The 22,527-nt window shown below is 32.9% G+C and overlaps 1 protein-coding gene across 1 annotated transcript; it reads right to left on the reverse strand.

The window, feature by feature from the left end:
- Positions 1–2,457: 2,457 nt before the first annotated feature.
- On the reverse strand, positions 2,458–12,086 carry LOC115999010 (respiratory burst oxidase homolog protein A). The gene is made up of 14 exons (XM_031238726.1): positions 11,103–12,086; positions 10,852–11,011; positions 10,618–10,666; positions 9,644–9,757; positions 6,986–7,408; positions 5,322–5,708; positions 5,114–5,209; positions 4,718–4,833; positions 4,418–4,585; positions 4,176–4,335; positions 3,826–4,023; positions 3,606–3,734; positions 3,386–3,464; positions 2,458–3,293 (listed from the first exon to the last, which is right to left on the reverse strand). Exons 1-14 carry the CDS (start codon positions 11,767–11,769, stop codon positions 3,184–3,186), a joined length of 2,856 nt encoding a protein of 951 aa, XP_031094586.1. The 5' UTR covers positions 11,770–12,086; the 3' UTR covers positions 2,458–3,183.
- Between the last annotated feature and the right edge of the window lie 10,441 nt (positions 12,087–22,527).

Here is a 22,527-nt window from a genome sequence, read left to right on the forward strand (position 1 = left end):
TGAATTTACTGCGAAAAAACAAAAAAGAAGAAAAAGTATTGGGACGTATAGATAGTATAAACATGGGTTTAAATAGTCGTGACCGGAGACAAGTAAAAGCATTTGTTAAGGGGACTGACAGTATTTGGCACGGCATTGAATGTTGAATTGAGTGGTTCAATGTTTTATGTTTATGTACATCCACTGGGAAGTACACAAATAGGTGCGTACAAAAAAATGAGTCATGGAGGTTTCGTTTTTGTCAATTTCTGTGAGTTATCAAATTGAATTATAATAGAAGGCTGCAGGAAATTTGTTAAAGATTTTTTTGACTATGTCATCTGGAATTTTGGTGACAAACTGACAATAAGGATTGCGGAATTTCAAATGTTGTTTATGGAAGAGTTAATTCCATTTTTCATCCTTAACCGTATGCTATATAGGTGTAGTTCGTTTTTAGTCTTTTTTTGTTTAAAAATATTTTTATTTGGTCATAGTATTATTATAACATGATCATTTTTGGTGATCGATCAACAAAATCGTTTAAATGACGTTAAATACATGGGTGACTTGGTCTATTTAGTTTTAAGTATTAGGAAGTAATTTTTTTTTTTTGGTCCTAGATTTGCATATATCATTTCATTTTTAAATTTTTTTTTTCAGAACATTCTCGTGATCCTAACATTATTGTGACATGACCATTTTTTGTCATCCGTCAACAAATATATTTAAATGACATTAAAAAACATTTATTGATTGATTGGGGCAATATATATACACTAAATTGACATGTTATAAACTAGTTCTTTGGTATTTTGGAGCGGACTCATAGCGTAATCAAATTAAACTCGTTGAACGCCAATAACAAAGAGCCCAATACTGAAAAGCTGAAAATTGAATAACAATATCAATGTAAAATTGGGCCAAGAAAACTCAGAGTGTTTGAGCCCACAGTTCAGTCCAACGCAAATTATGCCGTGGACCCGGGTCTAATACGACGCTGTTTCACTATATTTAAAAAAAAATTACTAAATATATAGCACTGAAATGTGTGAATGTGGAGGTTTCAAATTGTGAATGTAGAGTTATGAATGTGTAAATCTGTAGTAGAGTTAACAGAGTTCTAGCTGCCTTGAAATGTGTGAATGTGGAGGTTTCAAATTGTGAATGTGGAGTATAGAATTTGTAAATGTAAAGTTATGAATGTGTGAATCTGTAGTAGAGTTAACAGAGTTCTAGCAACTTGTAGCCATGTAATGTGTGAATGTGGAATTCCCAAGTTATGAATATGGAGTATAGGACCTGTGAATATAGAGTTTTGAATGTGTGAATGTATAACAGTGGTAATATAGTTACTAAACATATAGCCCTGTAATGTGTGAATGTGGAGTTTTCAAATTGTGAATGTGGAGTATAGGGTCTGTGAATGTAGAGTTTGTGTTCTGTTGCGATGAGGAGCCGCCGTTAATTTTTTATTTTAAAAAAAAAATTGTGAAACGACGTCGTATTGGACCCAGGTCCACCTTGCAAGGTAGACCTGGGTCCACGGCATAGCTACTGTCAATCCAATTGTTATACCATGGACCGAGATCTACATTGCGTTTGTAGATCCTGATCTAAAACGGCATTCACATTATGTGCATGTCGTTAACATATTATGTACATTAGTTAATAAAATGTGTCTACTACAATTAACATATTATGTTTTTTTTTTTAAACTAACATATTATGTGTTTATAGTTTATAATTATGTATATGCGGTTAATATATTATGTGCCTCCAATTTATTTATAGGTTTATAATCTATTAACAACTACAGACACATAATTTGGATAGCATTTTGGACCAGGGTTCACAAGGTAAGACATGGGTATAATTTGGCAGTTGAGTCTGCCTTACGCGGTCTAATTGGGATAATGTTACAGTTAAAGTTGTAGGCAAGGGCTCTCAATCTACTGAAACAGGACGCAATTCATTGATGAGATACGTGGGAGAAAGCTAATAGTGGTAAATCAAAGATCATTGAAGAATAATGAATAATTATCCGAATCGCATTTCAATCTCCATGATTTCAACTTAAAAATTAATCTTTTCGAGTTTCGTTTTCGTATTTGCCCTCCAATTCTAGGCGATGTTTTATGGTACGTAGTAATGGTAGTATATTACGCTCCTACAGTATTGCACTTTTACTTGTGATTCTAACAAGGTTGTGGTGGCCTGCCAGGTGTCTGCTCTCTCCGTCTGTTTCAGAAGGTTAACATTGATGGAGCTGGATTCCACTGCTAGCCTAGTGCCCTAGTCTTTCTTCTCATTTTCATATTCGAAATCAGAAATTGCTTTTTCTTTGTGTTTGGCTGAACTTACAAGTATTGGAGCTAATTAAACACTAGCTAGCAATCGTATCTTGTGAAAAAGAAGATAGACAAACTATATATGGTGTACACAACGAAACAATGTGGGATGAAGCTAAGAAAGAGGGAGCCCAAATTGTTTCTTGCTTTAATTATATATTATGAACAAATTGTATTGTAGTAAAGGAGATAGATAAGCTTCCCATCAGTATCAGTTACATGTACTTTCCATTGGGGCTATCCTATGAGTAAATTATATAAACACTATATTATTTCCGGAAAGAAAAAGACAAATATAAGGTGGACTTATCATCCGCAGGTCTTCTAGATGGATCCCCCCCACTAACTCATCGATCTCTACCATAAAATTAATGCTGTCCCGCTGTCTTTATCATCCTTCCCCTTTCAAAATACTCCCTATTCATCTTTTCATTATACACAATGCCTCAGTGTCTGCCTCTATCGTTGCTGTCTATTTCATTATGAAGCAGGTCAACCCTTTGCTATATAGCTGTTTACCATTCTCCAACTGATATTATCACTAAGCTCCACCGCCCCACTTGCTGCAACCTTTAGCTTTACCACCGGAATTTATATTCCCAATCAGGGCCAGTTTTTGGCTCTTCATTGGGAGATTAAAACATATGCCTAAAATCTACTCTTGTATATCTAGTAATTATTCCAAGCCCCCAAAAATACTGCACACTTTTTCACTCCCCTGTTTGACCTTCCTGGGTGTATTTGCATCAGATCATATTACTAATGATGTGATTGTATTTGTGGTGGCAAAATTTGCTGTTAGAAATGACTATCTGCACTTGATTATAATGCTTCCTTTTACTGGCCTGGCCTCCTAGAAGTGTTCTTTGTGGAATTCAAACCTGGTTGTGCCCTTTTGGTTGTACTCTTTGCAAAGTTGGCTGAGTTCTTTGGCTAATACAGGTACTCCACAATAGAAAACTCCTGCACCAAATAATACACCATTTCACTGTCAGGAGGAGAGATAATGAGATATCGCTTTCAATTTCCAAGCTAGGTTGAAAATGATAGGATACCTATTCTTGCATTAGCATGCTTGGTGCAGGTCTTGGAAAACACTTTCTTCCAATTAGGCCTTGCAAAGTGTGTCCTTACCTGTTAAAAACAACAATAATTCCTTTACCTGATTAGCATATAGCTAGGCTTCTAGTTTCTTGAAAGAGCAACCACTCCTTTTGAGATTATGTATACAAGGAGAGTACAGTGGAAAATAATTTGCTAGCCCAGTAAACTCACTCTAGTGCCTGATACAATATCAACACCATTCTTTGCGTGGTTCAGAGCCTGGACCATGGTAATGAGAGCTGAACGTGCATCCCCTTCCTCATATACACTTGTTAAGTAGTTGTGCATCTCAATGACCCCCTGAATTTCATTAAGCTCAACCAAATTTAAACCCAAAAAAGCAAAAATAAAGTGAATGAATTTATACGATCTGGCAGGCACATCACATTACCCTTTGATCAAGATCTGCAACTTCATTCATAACACCTTTGAACCAATCAAAAGAACCTTGCTCCCTTGTTACCCAATAGAAATATGCATTAGTAGTTCTTAGAGTTTTCTTCCGTCGGGGAGAAATTTTGTTGGAAGAGTTTTGTTCACTTGATCCAACACTTAGATCCGAGTTCCTGCTAAGATCTGATGCTGAATCCTGTAAGTCATGACAGTAACATATATAAAATCAGAGGGTCAGTCGAACTGTATGTCACACTAAACTTAGGATAGGATGTTGAGTATGGACAGTGATCTGCTTGATAGTAGGTGCATTAAATTTCAAATCCAGATGCAAATTAAAATACTCACTGCTTGCTCCTCCATTTTTACTATGGTGTTGAGTAAGTCTTTCAGGATACTAATAAAGGGTGTTGCTCCAATGCCAAGACCAACCAGTAGTAGAACATCATATTTCTGGTAATCTTGTGCTGGAGCTCCATAAGGTCCGTCTATTAATAGCTTAGGCAAACTGAGGTTTTGGGTAAACTTCCTGTCAGTTAATACTCACACTCAAATTAACATTATCTGCCTCTGATCGAACAGAATTATACCTCTTCTTAGTTGTTCCATCAGCTCTCAGCAAGCCACTCTTTCCAACTTCTGGACATTCACAAGCCTCAGAAAATACTCGCTTAAGTTCTTGTGTCCAGTCACCCAGCTGTCGGATGTGAACACTTAGATAGTCATCCCCAGGAGCGGAAGTAATGGAAAATGGATGCCTGCGTAGGTATTTTTTATGCAGATAATAATTAGCAATAACATCAAGATCTTGCAATGAATTCTTTGGCATCGATAATTTGGGTATCATTTATGTAACTGAAAGGCATTTACTGTACTGTCTTTAATTTTACCATTCAAATGGAGAAACAGCTGGACACTGGACGAACATATATTGCCCACTTTTGTAGTGAAATTGGGAAGGTTTAGACATTTGCAACGTGAGTACATTTCCCGGGTAAATTGCCACCTGGAATACAAAGGAAGTTACAACATGAGAAAAGTAAATGTTTAATTAACATCTCATCTGTACCCCATTAATCTCTTTGACCTTTAATTTTGCAGAAAAGATTTTGGAGCATATATAGCTCTGATAAAATCATCTGGTCTCTAATTTAATTGATCTGTAAATTTCTAAACTCAAGTCTGGACTCTATCTGGAACTTTCTAATTGTTTCTCAACAAATCACATCAAGAATTCAGAAAGCGTGAAGCAAGTTATTATAAGAAATATCATAACTTATACTCACTTTCAGAAGCCGGACAGTGTATAAGCCCGACCTGAAGAATCTCAGGGTCCGTTCCCCAGCATATAGGAGCACAGGAACTGCAAGATACATCCATGTCTGCAAACAAAAAGTTATCAGATTGAAAGAACCATTATCTCATTTTTTGAGTAACCAAATGTACTATGTAATGTCTGGATGAGTAGTAGGATGATGGGTTTTGAAACTTTACCGTTTTCTTGTACCATTTGTGCACAAGATAGAGGAACATGCCATGGACGATGAGCAGTATGTACACAATGACAAAGAGGTGGTGAGAGTACCAAAATGCATTGAATCCAGTGAGTCTATCAAAAGGCTTGGGCAGCTTAATAAGGCCTCGCCTGAACCATCTTGTAGCAAGTGTAAAAGCAATAAGCATCAAGATTACCATCAGTATTCCTGTCACGCCTTCAGGTCCTTTAACAAGGTCTCCATAAGTGGGCTTATTATTTCCAAAATCATTTACAAGAAGCCGGCTATAAACTGAATCCGCTTCGTTGATAAGCCTTGGAAAATCACATGCAAGATGGTTACCAGCATGGAGTATGATACCAATCACAATTCCCGCTGCTATGGTCTGCAAACATCCATAGTAGTTGTTGTTATGATCACAACTCCAGGTATATAAAAAAAAAAAAAAACTTCATTATTTAAGTGCTTTTCAAGATAGATACGGAGGGTTAACAATTTAACCTAAATGCTATCTCTATACCTCCACATGAATACATGATTCGTTTCCGTCCCCATCGAACGAACAAGGAATCTCTTTAGCTATAGCACTGAAATTCATTTAGTTTTTCATTGAATTTGATGTAAATTAATAGCTACATATGTTAATCATTAAGACGATGATGCTTATCCATGAGAGCAGAACTCCACAAAATAGTGCAACTCGGAAGAGGCAATGAAACAGTATTTACATGTATATCATCAATAGAAAACACACATTTGGCACCATCAAGAATTTTCCAAACTAACAATGCATTGAAGTTGAAATTTCTAGAGAAGATAATACAACGTGAATCAAATGTTTACAAGCAGGTTTATTGATTTAACACATGAAATTTAGTGTAGTCAACTAATTCACTAGTAATTATAGAATATAAGGAATTATACTGCTTAACACTTATCATATGTTGCATGATTGATTAAAATATGTCATAAAACAAATGTTAAAAAAAATTAAAAAAAAAAAAAAAAAACCTCTTCTAATTCTGAGATATGACTATTTCTTTTTTTTTTTTTTTTGTGTAGCCCGAGTTTTCACCATCGGTGATGGTGTGACTAACTCCTGCTTGGATTGTAGGCACCTCTATTGGACAGCTGGCCTAAAGATTTAAAGCTGTTCCATACTCAAAGTCAATAATCAAATCCTTGACATTTGATTAAGGATGAATAAGTCCCTTCCACTCAACCACACCCTCCAAGTTATTGTGAGATATGACTATCATATTTGATTTTTCTAGTGTGAATCCTATGAACTAGAGAAGTATGTGAAATTGAACATCGGGCGAACAATTATGAACTATTAATTGGTGCACAAATTGTGACGCTGACATTGATTTGGTACAATAAAATCTGAGGCAAATTTTAGAGTAATGTGAAAAAGTCAACGTTTGCGGGTCGACAGGTATCTTCTCTCCAGATTTCTCTTTCTATTTCTATTTTTCATGTATTTGTCACGGATGTGAGTACAGGAGATGATGAATGATTTGTATCCAGACTGGAGAAATATACCAAAATAATCATGTTGACTTAATCATTAAGGCATGTATATGGGCCTTATTAAATGCAAAAATAAAGAGACGTATAAAACAACAAAGAATTGAAAGAGATATTTCACTATGACTATACCTTGTGGAAGTTGATGTTGTCGTCAAAGGGTATGAAATGGCTCAATTTGGTGGACCTCAGCCACGTTATGGTGTTCCTGCACACGGGGAATAATATGAGTGCCATGTTGAACTTTAGCGTCTCAGCTGCGCCCTTAGCCGTGAGGAGGCAATAGCCCATGACTATGTATGCGCTTTTCTGTTTGTACTGCAAAAATTTCCAGATGAACAAACCGATCATTATCAATATCCACAACGTCAAAACCCAGATTCTCTTCCAGTTCTCTTGGTAGAAATAGAGCAATTTCGTGCTCATTCTTCTTATTGTGTTCCTCTTTCTTAAGCCTTGTAGGTTTTGACTCAAGGCTTGGCTCGTATAGCTCAGTGCTTGACTGTAGTTTAAGTATGTGTCCTTCTGTAGAAGTAGTGTTTCCAGCTGCCATAGCTGTGCATCATTCCAACAAAACCAACATGCATCAGACATATGTAGTAAGTTGAATTGTGCACCGGGTTATATATCATAGAAACAAGTTAACAATGGGGGTGTTTGGTTATTGGCTTATCAGCCAAATTTTAGCTTATTTGATCAAGTTTAGCTTCTTTGACCTACCAATAAGCTATTTTGAAGTGTTTGGTAGATGGCTTATTAGCCTTGGTTTATTGGACCAATAAGCTGAAAATTGAAAAGCTAATGAATGTAGCTTTTTCTATTAGCTTGTTGGGATTAATGAGTATATTGACTATTTTGTCCTTTGAAATCAATGGAATTTATTTATAAATGGGTGGTGTGTTTGTTATATTTAAAGGTTGAAATAATACAATACACGCATACCCTTAAATGTCATTTTACATTTAATCAGCTACTAGTAACCAGCTAATTTACCAAACAGTTTTTTATAACCAGCTAATACAATCAGCTGGTCAAACCAGTTAACGCAATCAGCCATCAACTACTAGCTAAACCAACCAGCTATCAGCTATAAGCCATCAGCCGTTTGCCAAACACCCCAAATGTGTTATTTAGAATGGACTTGTTAAAATTTAAATAGAGTCTAATGGGTAATTAATAATACTATTGGTCGAAAAGGTAAGAATAGAATAATAAAATAACCCTAAGAGAATTAATAATTTCTAACACTAGTATATAGAATACATTATCAAAAGTATCTCAAATGATCTATAAATTAGTACATATTTGTTGATTAATAAAATTAATTTTCTTTAGATTTTAACAACAAATTTTAATATTCCCACCAAAAAAAAAAAACAAATTTTAATATAAAAATTTCATGTATTCGGCATACATGACGATATATATGGAGAAAGCATGTTTGAGTGCTAAAAACGCGTAATTGGTATTCAAAGCAGAAAGACCACATGGGATAGGATGCCAGGACCGCAGCATGGTTGGACTATAACTTCTAATGATGGAAACACATAGTACAAAAGGCCAACAAAGCTTTGATGTGAAGTAGCACCAAAGCTAATCGTAGTTGGTAAAAATGGTTACGATGTCAGTTTCTTTTATTTTTTGGAAAATTAAGACTATTTCTAATTAGCGTTTTAAGTAATTTGTGTTGAGCACCTTTTATTGAGTAGCCAAGGACCTTTTCCAAGCTACAGTTCAGAACTAGATCAGATAATCTCACATCAATAAACAAATAAGGAAAAAAGAATAATAAATCACCATGTATTTTCATTTTTCAAAGCAAGGACTTCAATAATTGCATGTCTTATTATAAAGTCATTACAGATTAATTTTTTTTTTATAGAATATTATCTATTGCAAGTTATTAATTAATCAATTATATTCCAGCAACAATACAGCTATCAATAATCCTAATATTTTTCAAATTAAACAATACCTATTGGCAGTGCAGTTAGATTTTTCAACAAAATTTTTTTTTCAGAATGGTAGGTATTTTACAGGAAGAAAATTTCCTAAAATTATCAATATGTTATGTCAATTTTTAAGTTATATGGACGTGACATGAGTATTTTTTAATTCTGGGAACTTATAAAATACTCTAACCTTGCTTAAATGGCCATCTAAGCACCTCTAATTTTCTTCTTTAAGATCTACCCGTTCAACTACCTAAATTAGGTAGCCTCTATCTTTGAAGAGATAATACTAATCTTCTTACGCAAAAAAGAAAAAAAAAAAAAGGAAGAGAGAGAAAAAAACGAGAACGATATATATTGGGGGTGCAGGGCAGGAAATATATACATGAGCATGTAAACTAAGGAAACAAACAGTTGAACGACTAAAGCCTTGATCTATATAAACTAAAAGACAAAATAAATAAATAAATAAAATATTCCGGAGTTTTTAAGAGAGTGGAACTAGTTAATTTTTGCCTTTCCTTTGTGGATTGTTGAACAACACGGTATTACAAAGTCATGCATATGTCTTCCAACCACTTGACTTTGAAAGCTAAAGTCTAACATAATAAATTAGTTGTAACAATTCGTAGAGATAGTCCACAACCTATCAACCAATCTAAGGACAATTCATAAATTCAGTAATATAATCACAGAAACGCGAAAAAAATATTTGAAAGCTCAAATAGCATTGTCATGCAGGCAACAAATTAAATTATTTATTTAATTTATCAATTAAGTGCGTGGATCTATATTATATATGTAGATATATAAACCAGTTCTAGAAAGAGGGTCCCACCTCAATGTAGCCAAGTCTTTCTGGGTCCAGCTCTTCCATGATCAAAGCTGCATACTCCTCTGCCTGTTCCTTCAATCTTGATAACTTATTTGCTGAAGCGCTGAGCATTATGATCTACATGGGACCCCAAAGCTAAGGTTATTGTAGATAAAAAAAAAAATAGTAACATAATTTTTTTATGTAGTAAGAATACCATAATTTTAATAAAACAAAACATACCAAAGAAAAGTTATTGCTCCAGCCCCCACATTTTATGATTAAATTTTATTCTTTACAAGTATTTCTATACTTTCTCAATTTTTTTCAGTCTAAAAACAAAATGTTTAATCCTGTGATCACCCATTTAAAATAGTAACAGAAGTATCACAGTATATAATAGATGGAAATAGTAATATTAATTTTAATTTCGTGATAAAACAAAATAAGACACAAAAAGACTTAGCTGACGAATATGCCCTCACCCACTCCACTGAAAACGACAGTATTTGACCCAATCAAAAAATTGGGGGAGAAAATCTTTTTCTTAAAACTCAAATTGACGATCAAAGATTCAGACCAAGACGGAGGTAGAGTTCCTGAATTTTAGCAGTTCCACTACATCCCAACATGGTTAACGTCAGACCAAAGATTACTGAGATTATTTTGACATCGGTGCATCGTGTAGTGTTGGTCTATTGGAGCTGTTGGTCTTGTTTATATTAGCCACCTAATCACAGTCATCATGCCAAAAACTACTACACAATACGCGCACACACATATAATGCATGTGAATATCAATTCTTTAAGTAGTGCGTCATTAATCTGTATCCTATACAAGGTCAGCGCTAAACATATAATTAGTGTCAACAGAATGTGACAGGCTGTTCTGTCCTTCGTTTAAAAACGATATAGTTATTGAAATTATTTATGCATTTTTTCCCTCATAATAATAATAATAATAATAATAATAATAATAATAATAATAATATCCTCACCTCTTTCACTTCTTCCTCTGCAATTCGACCATCTTCATTCTTGTCCACCCTGTGCCGCATCGCCAAAAATAATAAGAAGATAATATAATTTATTATTTGAACGACAAAAATAAAAATTCTGTTGGGCTTTTGAGGGATTCGAGGCTGTGCAAGTAAAGGTGATTTACTAATTTTAACTAACTTAAGTGGGTTTTGAACGCTAGTAATAATAAATTACTGTAATTAATAACTTACATGTCGAAGAAGATCTGGAGACGAGAATCGAAGCTTTGATCAGTGATTTGGGACCAATACTCGTAAAGTTCCTCTTTGCTAATCTTATCCACCTTCAATCTTCTTCTTCTGCTTAAAGCATCGAACATTTCTAATGCGAATTCCTTGGAGTCCTTCATTCCTTCATCGATAACAGCTTAATTTTGTTAATTGTTGTACAATAATAATCAATTTAATTGTAAAAACAAGTAGCGGATATGATAATAACTAACCTATGCATTGCGCAAAATCGGCGCGGTAGAGATAACCGTCTTTTGCCAGCTTGTAAAAGTTGCTCTCTACTTCGTTCCATGCATTGGCTTTGTTGTGGCTGATGAATCTGAGGCCACGAAGCGCTTTTTGCGCGCCGGAACGAGTGCGATCGAGCTGAGCGCGCTGTCGACGCAACTGGCGAGCCGCTAGAGCGGAATCCATGCCGCTTGTTGTTCCGGACGCCGATGAGAATGCGCGAGGCGCATGACCATGACTCCACGAGAATTTCTTCAGCTCCGCCTTGAGCTCTTGCGAGAACTGCCTGGCTTTCGCCACCGCCTCGGCTTTCAGCTCCTGAGAGAACTGAAGAATCCGGTTCGACGAGCTTCGCCGTATAGTCGGCGACCGAGACGTCGACGCAGAGCCGGAAGCAGACACTGGACCTTCGATCATCATTCCTCCGCCGCCGACGAGATCATCAATGCTTATGGCGGTCGCCGGCTCCACGCTCCTTAGAATTATGGTATCGTCATCCTGAAGGTCGAGCGTGACCTCCACGTATTCCTCCGCTGCGACCGAGGAGGAGTTCTCCGACTCAGTCTCCGACGAAAATCCCCCGATGACCGGCGGATCGCCCGGGACCGAGTCCGACGCCCACCTCCGCTCATGCTTTGCGATTCCTCTCATTTAATCCAAAAACATTAAAAATTAAAACAAAAACAAAGATCGAAATGCTATCCAGCTAATTGTGGCTCATACAAATCAAAGAATGAAGCTGAAGGAGAGAGCGAAATCTGAAATCTGAAATCTGAAGGGATATGAATTCGTCGTCGTCGTATGCGTCCGGAATCTGAGAAAAAGGAGTGACCTACGAGGAGTCAGTGTGGAGGTTCATAGTTTTTATTAGAGAGAGAATGAAAAGGTCCACAGAGAGAAAGTGAGAGCAGGGAGCAAAGCGACAATGGAAATGCAGAGACAAACTCAGACTCAGCTCATGGTTTTGCTCACTGCTTTTCTTTTCAAAATACTCCATAACCGTAATAATATACTACGGAGTAATATATTGTGTACCAAAATAATAGAATTATTTGAATAAATTTTTTTTACCATAACATATTCATATTACGATTTATTAATTATTAAATCATTTTTCCACTAAAACACTCTATGTTGGGCAAATATGCCGCATATAAAGTTCCGCACCTTTCTTATTTATTTATTTTCTATAATTCACGGACTTTAACCGCAGCAAAGATCAGTAGACAAATTTTATGTAGAGTCAAATTTAAAATTTTGTAATTACCAAATCGTTGGTTCAACCAACTTGGTTAGATTTGTCTATATTTATTTATTTATTTTAATTACAAAGAAATTGCAAGCATCATTTTAATGAAAAATGGTAAGGTTCGGTCTAACCTACCATTCTAATGTCATGTAATTTAAAAAATAATAACAAAGTTACAAGTATCTTACACTCTTACTCTATTATAATTAATTTAACATTTTTTTTGGAGTTCTATTACATACATTCTCGGTTTTATACCAATTCCTTGACACATATGAGCACATATTATTTGTGGTGTAGTAGCAAGTGGCTCCTATTTCATCTGTTTCCTCTCATCCAATCAACGAATTGAAAATCACGTTGATAGCGTAAAATAAAGTGGATATAGCATTACACTACATTATAAGTTAGAATGTGAAGATTTTGTATTGTTAGATGAGTATGAGATAATGCAGAGCCTGGTCAACTCATAGTCAGTGGTCCATTGGACAACTATGATCTAATTACAGTATTGGTGATAATACAAGTTATTATATGCAATGAGCGACGAGTTAGATATACAAGAGAAGTTCTATTTATACTAAAGTTTATTATCGGTGTTATGCATGATAACATGTAGCAAGTGGTCTTGATATTATGTGCTTTAGTTAGTAGATGCATCAGTATGTCAAGTAGTGAGGTAGACATTGCAACAATCTTATTTAGTACCTATGGTGGCTTATTTTGCTAGCATGAAAAGCGCAGATCGCACTAGTTTTATTTGCTGAGTGGCAATGCCAGTAAGCTTGACAAGTTGACAGTTCTCCCAATTACGTCTAATCAATTGGGTCTTTCAATTTCAAAATAATAGCTTCTTGAGTTTATAGTTTGGACTATTGGACAAATGGAACTGTTCGATAACTCTATCTTATATAGCAAATCAGAATGTTATTGAGGATTCATAGAATCTTCTTTTTGTTTTATTCTATATATTTTTTGTTAGAAGGATTTGTAGGGAATATAATGTAATTATAGATTTTAAAAAATCAATTGCTGAATTTAAGTTTAAATTTCATTAATTCTTTTGGATCATATATATTATAAAAGTACTCCGTATCAGTTACCTAGAGATTGACACTTCATTTCTAGGTTAGATAGTACTACGTCTTATCTCAATAATAGGCAAAAGGTTTCGTTGAATAAAAAGGACAATAATGTGTATCGACTATAATTCATGGACCCGAATTCTTTTGATTTTGTACTTTGCACCTAGGAATAACGCAAACACAATACTGAAATATGCATGTAAATACGGACAATTGATAAGACCAATGTTTGCATCTCTCTTAGGAACTTCGCATTCATAAAATTTTCTCTCACTTTCAAAATCTCATATAACAAAATTTACAATTAATCACTATTTATTATCCATTCATGCAATTCTTTCATCTTTTAAAAGTGATATCACCTTTCCATCACCTTATTAAAAAAATTATTTTTATCAATAATAATAATAATAATAATAAGGAAAAGGATTGGACCATTCCAATAACAAAACCCATCAGTCCAATTTTTGCCCCAGTTGGGAGCCTATTACCCTAACCCGTATCCAACCCATCAGCCAAGATCCAGACCCGGTTTGTCTATTATAATCCAACTATGTGACATGGAAGCAAAAAGTGTGAAAATGTGCCGGGATTCGGGAAGGAGTTACGATCCAAATTCAGTAAGGTTAATATACTAAATTTATAATATAGAAATATAAATATAAGTTATATTTATAAATAAATATTTTCATTTTACAATTGTCATGACGTGTTTTCATATTTTGAAAATATAATATAATTTTTTTCTCATTAACAACAATTTTAAAATTTTTCAATAAAAGTAACTAAACTCATCAAGTTATCTCTTATTCGATTGTACATTCACTATCTTCATGACTAAAAATTTCTTTTAACACTTGCAATTGTCACCGATAATATTAAAGCTAATTTCACTAGTAAAAAGACTAATGAATATACACAATTTTTAATTTCTTTAGTTTGTCACCACTAATTTTTCAGCAAGAGAATCAACCTCTTGGATATTGAAAAATGCGGCACATCAAGGATGTGATATTATAATCTTTACAAGAAACCCCAATATCATTTAGCTGAGTACCAATGTTTTGAAAAAATAAAGCAACACAACAAATTAATGTCTAAGTTTTAAACTCAAATTTGAAACTTCGTAGCTATTATATTGCAAGAAGAGATGAAAATTTTTGAAAAAAAAGGGAAAATGACATTTTTTCCCCTATGTTATGTGCATATATCACTTTTTCCCCCTGTGTTATTAAAGTGACTGTTTTTCCCCCTGAAATGTTAAATTGGCATTTTTACCCTTAAAAATAATTATTTCATTTACTTTAATTTTCTTCTCCAACAAATTATTACTTATATGTATGGATGATCACGATTCGGTTCGAACCTAACCAAACACTGTAGTAATCATACCGAAATAGTATGGACGATTCTGGTTAAGATTCAGAACCGAAAAAAATAAAATTAAATAATTGTTGAACCGTGAACCGGAACTGAACCATTGTCATATATAGTGAAAATGATCAAACACTTATTTTGATAAATCGATACGGTTCGATTCCAATTTCGATTTTGAACCGCCAATCAAAACTTATTTATTTATTTATTTATTTATTAATTTTATTTCATATTTAAAAATAGGCTAAATTCAACAATTATTTTATTTTATTTTTTCGGTTCTGAATCGTAACCGTAACTACCGTCCATATTATTTAAGTTCAATTGCTACAGTGTTCGATTAGGTTCGTATCGAACCGTGATCTTCCATACATATTAGTAATAATTGGTTGGAGAATAAAAATAAATGAAATAATTATTTTTAAGGGCAAAAATGTCAATTTAACATTACAGGGAGAAAAATTACCACTTTTAAAATAACTGAGGGGGAAAAACTACCACTTTAATAACACGGGGGGAAATGTGCTATATGCACATAACATAAGGGGAAAAAGTGTCATTTTCCCAAAAAAAAATTAAAAACTTTTTCAATTTTTAGTTTCTATTCTTACTCTTTAGTTTACATTTTCAGTTCTCATAAAACAAAGAGTTATTAAATTTGTTATTATTTATATGTTGACCCCTATTATATGTATTTTAGTGGGGTCACTTTCAAAATTTCTTTATATGTATGTGTGTAATAAACAAGAAAATTTGAACCTCATATCAACATAGCTCTGTCATTGAAAATGTGTAAACATAAAAAAAAATATCAAGTTATATTTACAATTTTTTTAATTAATATGCATAAATATTAATTAGTGCATAATTAAAAATATTAGACTAATAAAATCACTAATAAAATAATTAAGAGCAAATACCAATTTTGGTCCCACGACTATTAGCAAAATGATAATTTTGGTCTACATGTTTAATTTATACCAATTTTGGTCTCATGACTATTATTTTAGTACCAATTTTCATCCACAACTATTGTTTTAGTGCCAAAATTTATCGCGTCGATCATGCATCCGTTTAAAACATGCAAAAATCTAAAATTGTTAAGGTTATTTTCATCATTTTCAACTTAATATCTCAATTTGAATATGAATAAATGGATTTAAGTCCTAAGATCGATCAAAATTCTCAGTTTTTCTCCTTATTTTACCTTAATTTGAGGAAGAGAACTGTGAATTGTGATCGATCTTAGAACTTAAATCTCTTTATTCATGCTCAAATTGGGATATTGAGTTGAAAAGAACGAAAATACCTTTAAAACTTTTAGATTTCAGCACGTTTTAAACGGATGGATGATCGGCGCAATGACTTTTGGCACTAAAACAGTAATTTTTGGACCAAAATTTGTACTAAAACAATAGTCGTGAGACAAAAATTGATAGAAATTAAACATGTGGACTAAAATTGCCATTTTGCTAATAATAGTCGTGGGACCAAAATTAGGATTTACTCATTAAATAGTAAACATAAAATATCAATAATCACAACGTCAATTCAATATAAAAAATACAATGTCTAAACGCTAAAAATACTTTCAACTCTAAACAAATAATTGTTTATGTTTTTTCATTAACATCTTTTTATTAAAAAAAGTTTACATACTTCAGATCAAGTTTATATAAAGATAAGTTGACAAATTGAAGAGTATCAATGTTTTTTGTGTTTGAGAATTCATCTTCGCTAATATCTCATATGATTTTCGACCCAACGCACCCTTTTTGAAACATGTTTCAATTTTTTTTTAATTATTATTTGGGTGAAAAAAACTTTTTTTTAAAAGTAAACTCATTTTCAAAATTTTTATTAATCAGGATAAATCCAAAACTTTTTGAAAACTTTTGATTAATTAAGAAATGTGATAAAAATATTTTCAAAATGGGAAAATGCTACCCTCACAAAATTTTTGTGCAACATAGTAATTAATTAAGTATGAATTATCAATCTCATATTAATAATATCGGGTTATTACAATAATTAGCATACATGTACACATAAATTAAAAAGATTCTTGTGACAAAAGATGAAATCGCTCACTCCAGGCACCGTAAACTTAGTCCGACAGGATTGTGGAGGGTAAATTATAGTGACTCAACTGATCAACATAAGTTACTCTCACATTATAGTTGTTGCTCAGTGTGCAAGTCTCTCATTTGAAAAATTGTTCCCATAATGTCACTGGTGAGTCTTAATCAATCCTAAATTAGAGGATTCTAAAATTATAGCCCGCACAAACTTAACTGAGTTAGCTCATTGGTTCAGTAAGCAAAAAAAAAAAAAAAAAAATGTAGTTTCCTTGCTTGGACCTCAAGAAACGTGAGGACTAATGCTATGAGGTACTTAGCAGATTAATCAACGCTTAATAAATTGTAATGATGCTTACAAGAAGAAAAAGGGGGAATTATTGTAATCAAGTCGTAATGAAGTAAATGCGAGTTAGTAGAAATTAAGCGTGCAGCTAGCTGCAACCTACTTCCATGTTGGCATCGTCATCAACGCCATTGGCTCCCTGGGTAGGTGGCCTTCTAGAACACCGTTGCATATTCTATGGGACCTAAAACGAAACTTCTGAAATTCCTACGTCAAACCGCTCACCAACTCTCCACAATTAATGATGTTCAATGTTATCTGAAGACCAGGCCACAAGATTTTTCTATCAAGCAACCATAAATTTCTCTCTTTATATGTGAATTATTAAAATTTATTTTTAATTTTTATTGTAATAAGGCAAAAACTCAAACGGTTTCAACTCTCATGAAGCATTATATGTGAGACTCACATGTAAAATTTCTTTATAAGTATTACACTTTCTCTATAAGTATTATATATGGTTTCCCATATAAATAATTTTTCATCTTCTAAATATTATATATATTATATTTTGATTTAAAAGTATTACATTTTTCTTAATAAGTATTATACGTTTGCTCATAAGTAATAATAATCAAGTATTCAAAAAAGAAAGTAATAATATTCAATTTATTCATAATAATTAGTATTACATTTTCAAGTAATAATAAATTAATTTAACTTGATTAGTTAGGGTACTATATGGGATAGGGGAGTCAACTAAGGCACAAAGAGTCAACACAATCACCTCCATTGAGGCTCAAACCTACTCCCTTTCATGTGAGAGTGTAAATCAGTTGCCACTAAACCACAAAGTCTTTAATGTATTTATGGCTGATTAAGTTTACCTAAATTAAGCAATGCTTCTTGTTTCTGGTATAAATAGGATAAAAGAACCCTAAAACAAGGTTAAGCATTTCTTACACAGAAAAAGCAATAACTATTTTTCCAGCAACCTTTTATTCAACTTTCCGGTAGTTTAATTGGTAGGCCGATTTACTACTTCGGTGGTCATAAAACAAACAAATATTATACGGTTTATCAACTTTTCAAACCCATGCATAAATATTATATTTTGATTTGAAAGAATTATATTTTTCTTCAAAAATATTACATTTTCTCTCATAAGTAACAATCATTTTATTTTTTGATTAGTATTATATTTTCTATCATAAGTACATACAAGTATTATATTTCTATATAAGCTAGACATGTTTCACTGCAAATTTGGTGTGAGACAATCCTTAGGAGACTCATCCATATAATAATTAATAAATAGTATTCAGATCATTATGATCATAAAATTAATTATACACGTTCGTTTTTTAAAATCTAAAGATAGTAATTGGTTCAAATTTAACATTGATTAATTTTTCCGGCCATTTAGGCATTTACCAGTAAGATTTAAGGTGGCGTACTAACTTATTTCCACACGTATATGGTGATAAATAAATGATTGCTTAAACCGTTAAATCTGCTATGAATTATTTTATTTTTTGCCACGACATTGGTAGGCATGGTAATCAATCAAGCCGCTAGAGGCCCAGAAAGCGATGATGCGTTTTTATATTCCGAGGAGAAGACGAACATGTTTTAAGTTTTTAACGTGTGAAGTCCGAATTGAATCTCTTGTCAGCATTTTCTTTCTCCTTTTTTGGTTTGTATGGAAGTTTAGGGCTGTTTGACGTGCTGCCGGAGACATTACTCGATCTCACTATATCATACTCTTTAAATCCTTAATTGATTCTTAACTTGTTATTCACGTCACACAAGTAATTTCATCTTTTTTTTTTTTCTCTTGAATTTAATTTAAATTACGTAAAATCCACATAAATAGATATTTGAAGTTGTCTCATCTCTCAAGTCTCAAATACTTTTTTTTTTGAAGGACTCAAGCCTCAAATTCCTAATTATACTTTATATAAAATAATGCACAAATTAAAATTAATTTTTTTTATCAAAATATAAATTTCAAAAAAAAAAAAAAAACGAAGAAGAAATACAATACAAAATTTCACTTAAATAATTTTGATAATGCCCACTTAGTATCCATACAAATTAAACTCAAAGCTTTCACAATTTATTTTGAGGTAATACTAAGTAAAAAAAGTATGGTTGGCGTCATTTGCATATCTATATATAATTTTTTTAAAGCAAAAACTCATATTAGACCGTCTCACGGATAGTCACTGGTTGGACTCCTTTCTCTCTCATAAGTCACTCATATTTTGATTTTAAAATATTACATTTTTCCTAAAAAGTAATTTTCAGCAAAGATTCAAACCTATGACCACACCTTTAGAATTGTAACCAAGATGTCATCACGTTACATAGTAGTTGGAATTTATCTATAGTCAGTGTAAAAACAATCAATAATTTATCTATAATTAGTATTACGCTTTTTCATCATAAGCATTACCCCTTTAATTATCTACTCGAAGGGTTGAACAATATATGCAAAAGCAATTGTTCCAAATGAAATGATGTTGTCTAAATTGTGGAAGACTTAACTCGACCTTTGTTTTAATTAATATATAATTCATATATCCTTAATCATGGTGTTATAATTGTGATGGGGTAGAGTCAGAAGGCCATCCAGGCTTATAGTATCGTGTTGGGTCCACCTTGTTTACCTTGACAAATTGGGCGATACAATACAATTCAATTCATTTATCGTCATCACGAGGGGTGGTAGTAGCTACCTTTCTTATCCAAGTGGAAGAAGTAACTTATTAACTTGCTCCATCGTATCGTATCGCAGTAGGTGAAGACTTTGAAATCTATTTAACTGTAATCAGAGACCAGACACACACCATTTTCTTGGGAGTTTACGAACCTCAACTTTTTTTTCACTCCTCGTTTTAATATTATTAAAGTGGAGAACGTACGCTGTTTGCCTGTTTCATTGTTGAGATAGACACGTAGGAAAAGGTTTGGAATATAGTGGGGTGGGGGTTGGCATTCCAGTGCTTCCATTTACTTGGACGTACTACGACGTCGTAGCATCCATTTCTTTGGCTCTCTTTGTCAGCTGACCATAGCACCCACCCAAGATTATTATTATTGAATATGATCTTTCTTGTAATTTTGTTTCCAATTGTTGTTGTTGTTTTTGTTATGGCGTTTGAATTTTTGGATGCATACTAGGCTACTAGCCACCTACAACTATTTATTTGAGTAGGTGGTGAAAACTACTATTTATATCATATCCTGGCAATTTATTTTTTTTTAAGTGCGTTTCGACGATTCAAGATAAGATTCACGTTGTTTAATAAATTGGGTTGTTTGGTCAAGAAGTTAGTCCCTATCAAGGTGTTTGCTCGTCAAAATAAATAGTTTCGCTCCGGACATGTGTCTGATTAATAGACAAAGATGTGACCAAACACATACCGAATCATGATACACGTTGGTAAAAAAAAAAAAAAAGGGACAACACCAAGTTGAACTGTAATTGCACTAGCTACCGTACGAGACAAGTAACTAACATGTAAAAATAGCGGATATGAACGCTCTTTCAACACTCGCACTAATGTTCTGCCAATTTGTATCCCATTCTTTGCATATAATACAATCACATACATGCATAGCCCTTAGCTTACCGGCGGCGAATTATTTCTTATCCTATTTATTTATACATTTAATAGGCCAGTTATTAGTATCTAGATTCCGTGCATGTCTAATACCAAACATAAATTAATCATATGGACTCATAAATTTGATAAGAATTAACATTATTTATGTTATATTCGTCCACATCACCTTCAGAGAAGACCTGCATCGCACATTATATTCATCTCCAAGCCAATGCGTCTTGGACTTGAGTAGCTTTTAGTCCCTATCACTACTAAACCAACTTGGTATTTTTAACGCGCATTCTACATACAAATTTTGATCACTAAACTTTCATTTCGAAGAAATTTTACAGCCACTACTCAAATATAGGTTTTGGGTGAAATCTGTTTTGTAACCCTAACTGATAAAGATCCAAAAGGAGATAAGATAAACCAATATAAGTTGTCAATAACGGGCCGGCTCGAACCAACAATGTTAATAGATACCTCGGGGTATTACATTTGAAACCTTATACTTATCAAGTTAACTGTATAACCAACTTGGCTTGATTGATAACTAGATTTCATATTTTTAAAATATTAATTATTTATCAAATTAAAGTTTGGTCTAACGTAACACGCAACTTAATTAAATTCTTTACATTTAAAAAAAAAAACGCACACACACACAACGTGAGCTTCATTAATTATATTCTCAATTAATAATAATAATAATAATAATAATAATAATAATAATAATAATAATGCATGCGTTCATGCATGTTGAACGTATGGTTGAAATAGTGTGAATCATTGAAAAGGAAATGCCATTTTATATTCAAATGGTGCGAAAAGGAAATGATGTGAAAAGGTACAGAGCATTCACCACTTTAATTTAACGTTTAATATAAATTAATTGGTGTATAAATTAAATATTTCTTTTTTAATATATGTACACGTAATATGATAAAGAAGCAACTTTTTTTTTAAAAAAAATATTTACTTTCAAAATGCCTGTAAGGTCACTCAATTTTTCTTTCTTTCTTTCAAGATAAGGTGCACCATAGACCTAATCCATGCACTATTGTCTGATACATATTATGGTGTAGACTTCTTTTCTTTCTTTCTTTCTTTCTTTTTTTTTTTTTGTTTTTTTTTTTCCTTTGTGATCTGATAATAAATTAAGTACAAATAACTAGAGACATTGGTTGGTGATGAGGCTCCTAGTTCAAAATGGCAGACATGCATCCGGCGATAGGATAGCACTTTTTTTCTTTTTTTGGGGAAAAATCAGAAATGTAATTTAATTATAATGATTTTATAAAGATGCAATCCCTAATTATTAAAATATGATAAAATGATAAGTAATTTGGAATAAGATGAATTCTATTTGGAGAAATGAAGGATACCTATCCAGAACTGTTTATTGTACGTAATGAGGGATGAAAATGATTCGGGTGACTATAATTATTATCTGATACTTTTTTTATTTTTTTGCTTAACTTTTTTTGGATCATGAATAAAGGTATATTTTTAACATAGTGAAGGTACATTATTTATGCACTAAATGTATATTATTTGATAGTATACAAAATAATGTATCTTCAGTATTCAAATGACAAATAATGTATTGTGAGTATACAAATAATGTTGCTTTAGTATATTAAAAATGTGCATTTTATTCATGACTCACACATTCATGTAATAATGATTGTCTTTTTCTATTCACCTGCACTCCTAATCT

The sequence above is a fragment of the Ipomoea triloba genome, chromosome 12, assembly GCF_003576645.1.
Source record: "Ipomoea triloba cultivar NCNSP0323 chromosome 12, ASM357664v1".
Taxonomy (NCBI): domain Eukaryota; kingdom Viridiplantae; phylum Streptophyta; class Magnoliopsida; order Solanales; family Convolvulaceae; genus Ipomoea; species Ipomoea triloba.

Bases quoted from the DNA above. Each gene is read 5' to 3' on its own strand.
- LOC115999010 (XM_031238726.1), bottom strand. From the start codon at position 11,769: ATGAGAGGAATCGCAAAGCATGAGCGGAGGTGGGCGTCGGACTCGGTC. The intron at 5,210-5,321 runs GTAAAGTTTCAA...TTTTGTTTGCAG, and splicing joins ACAAATGGTACAAGAAAACG to ACATGGATGTATCTTGCAGT. The intron at 3,735-3,825 runs GTAATGTGATGT...AATGAAATTCAG, and splicing joins TTGCAGATCTTGATCAAAGG to GGGGTCATTGAGATGCACAA.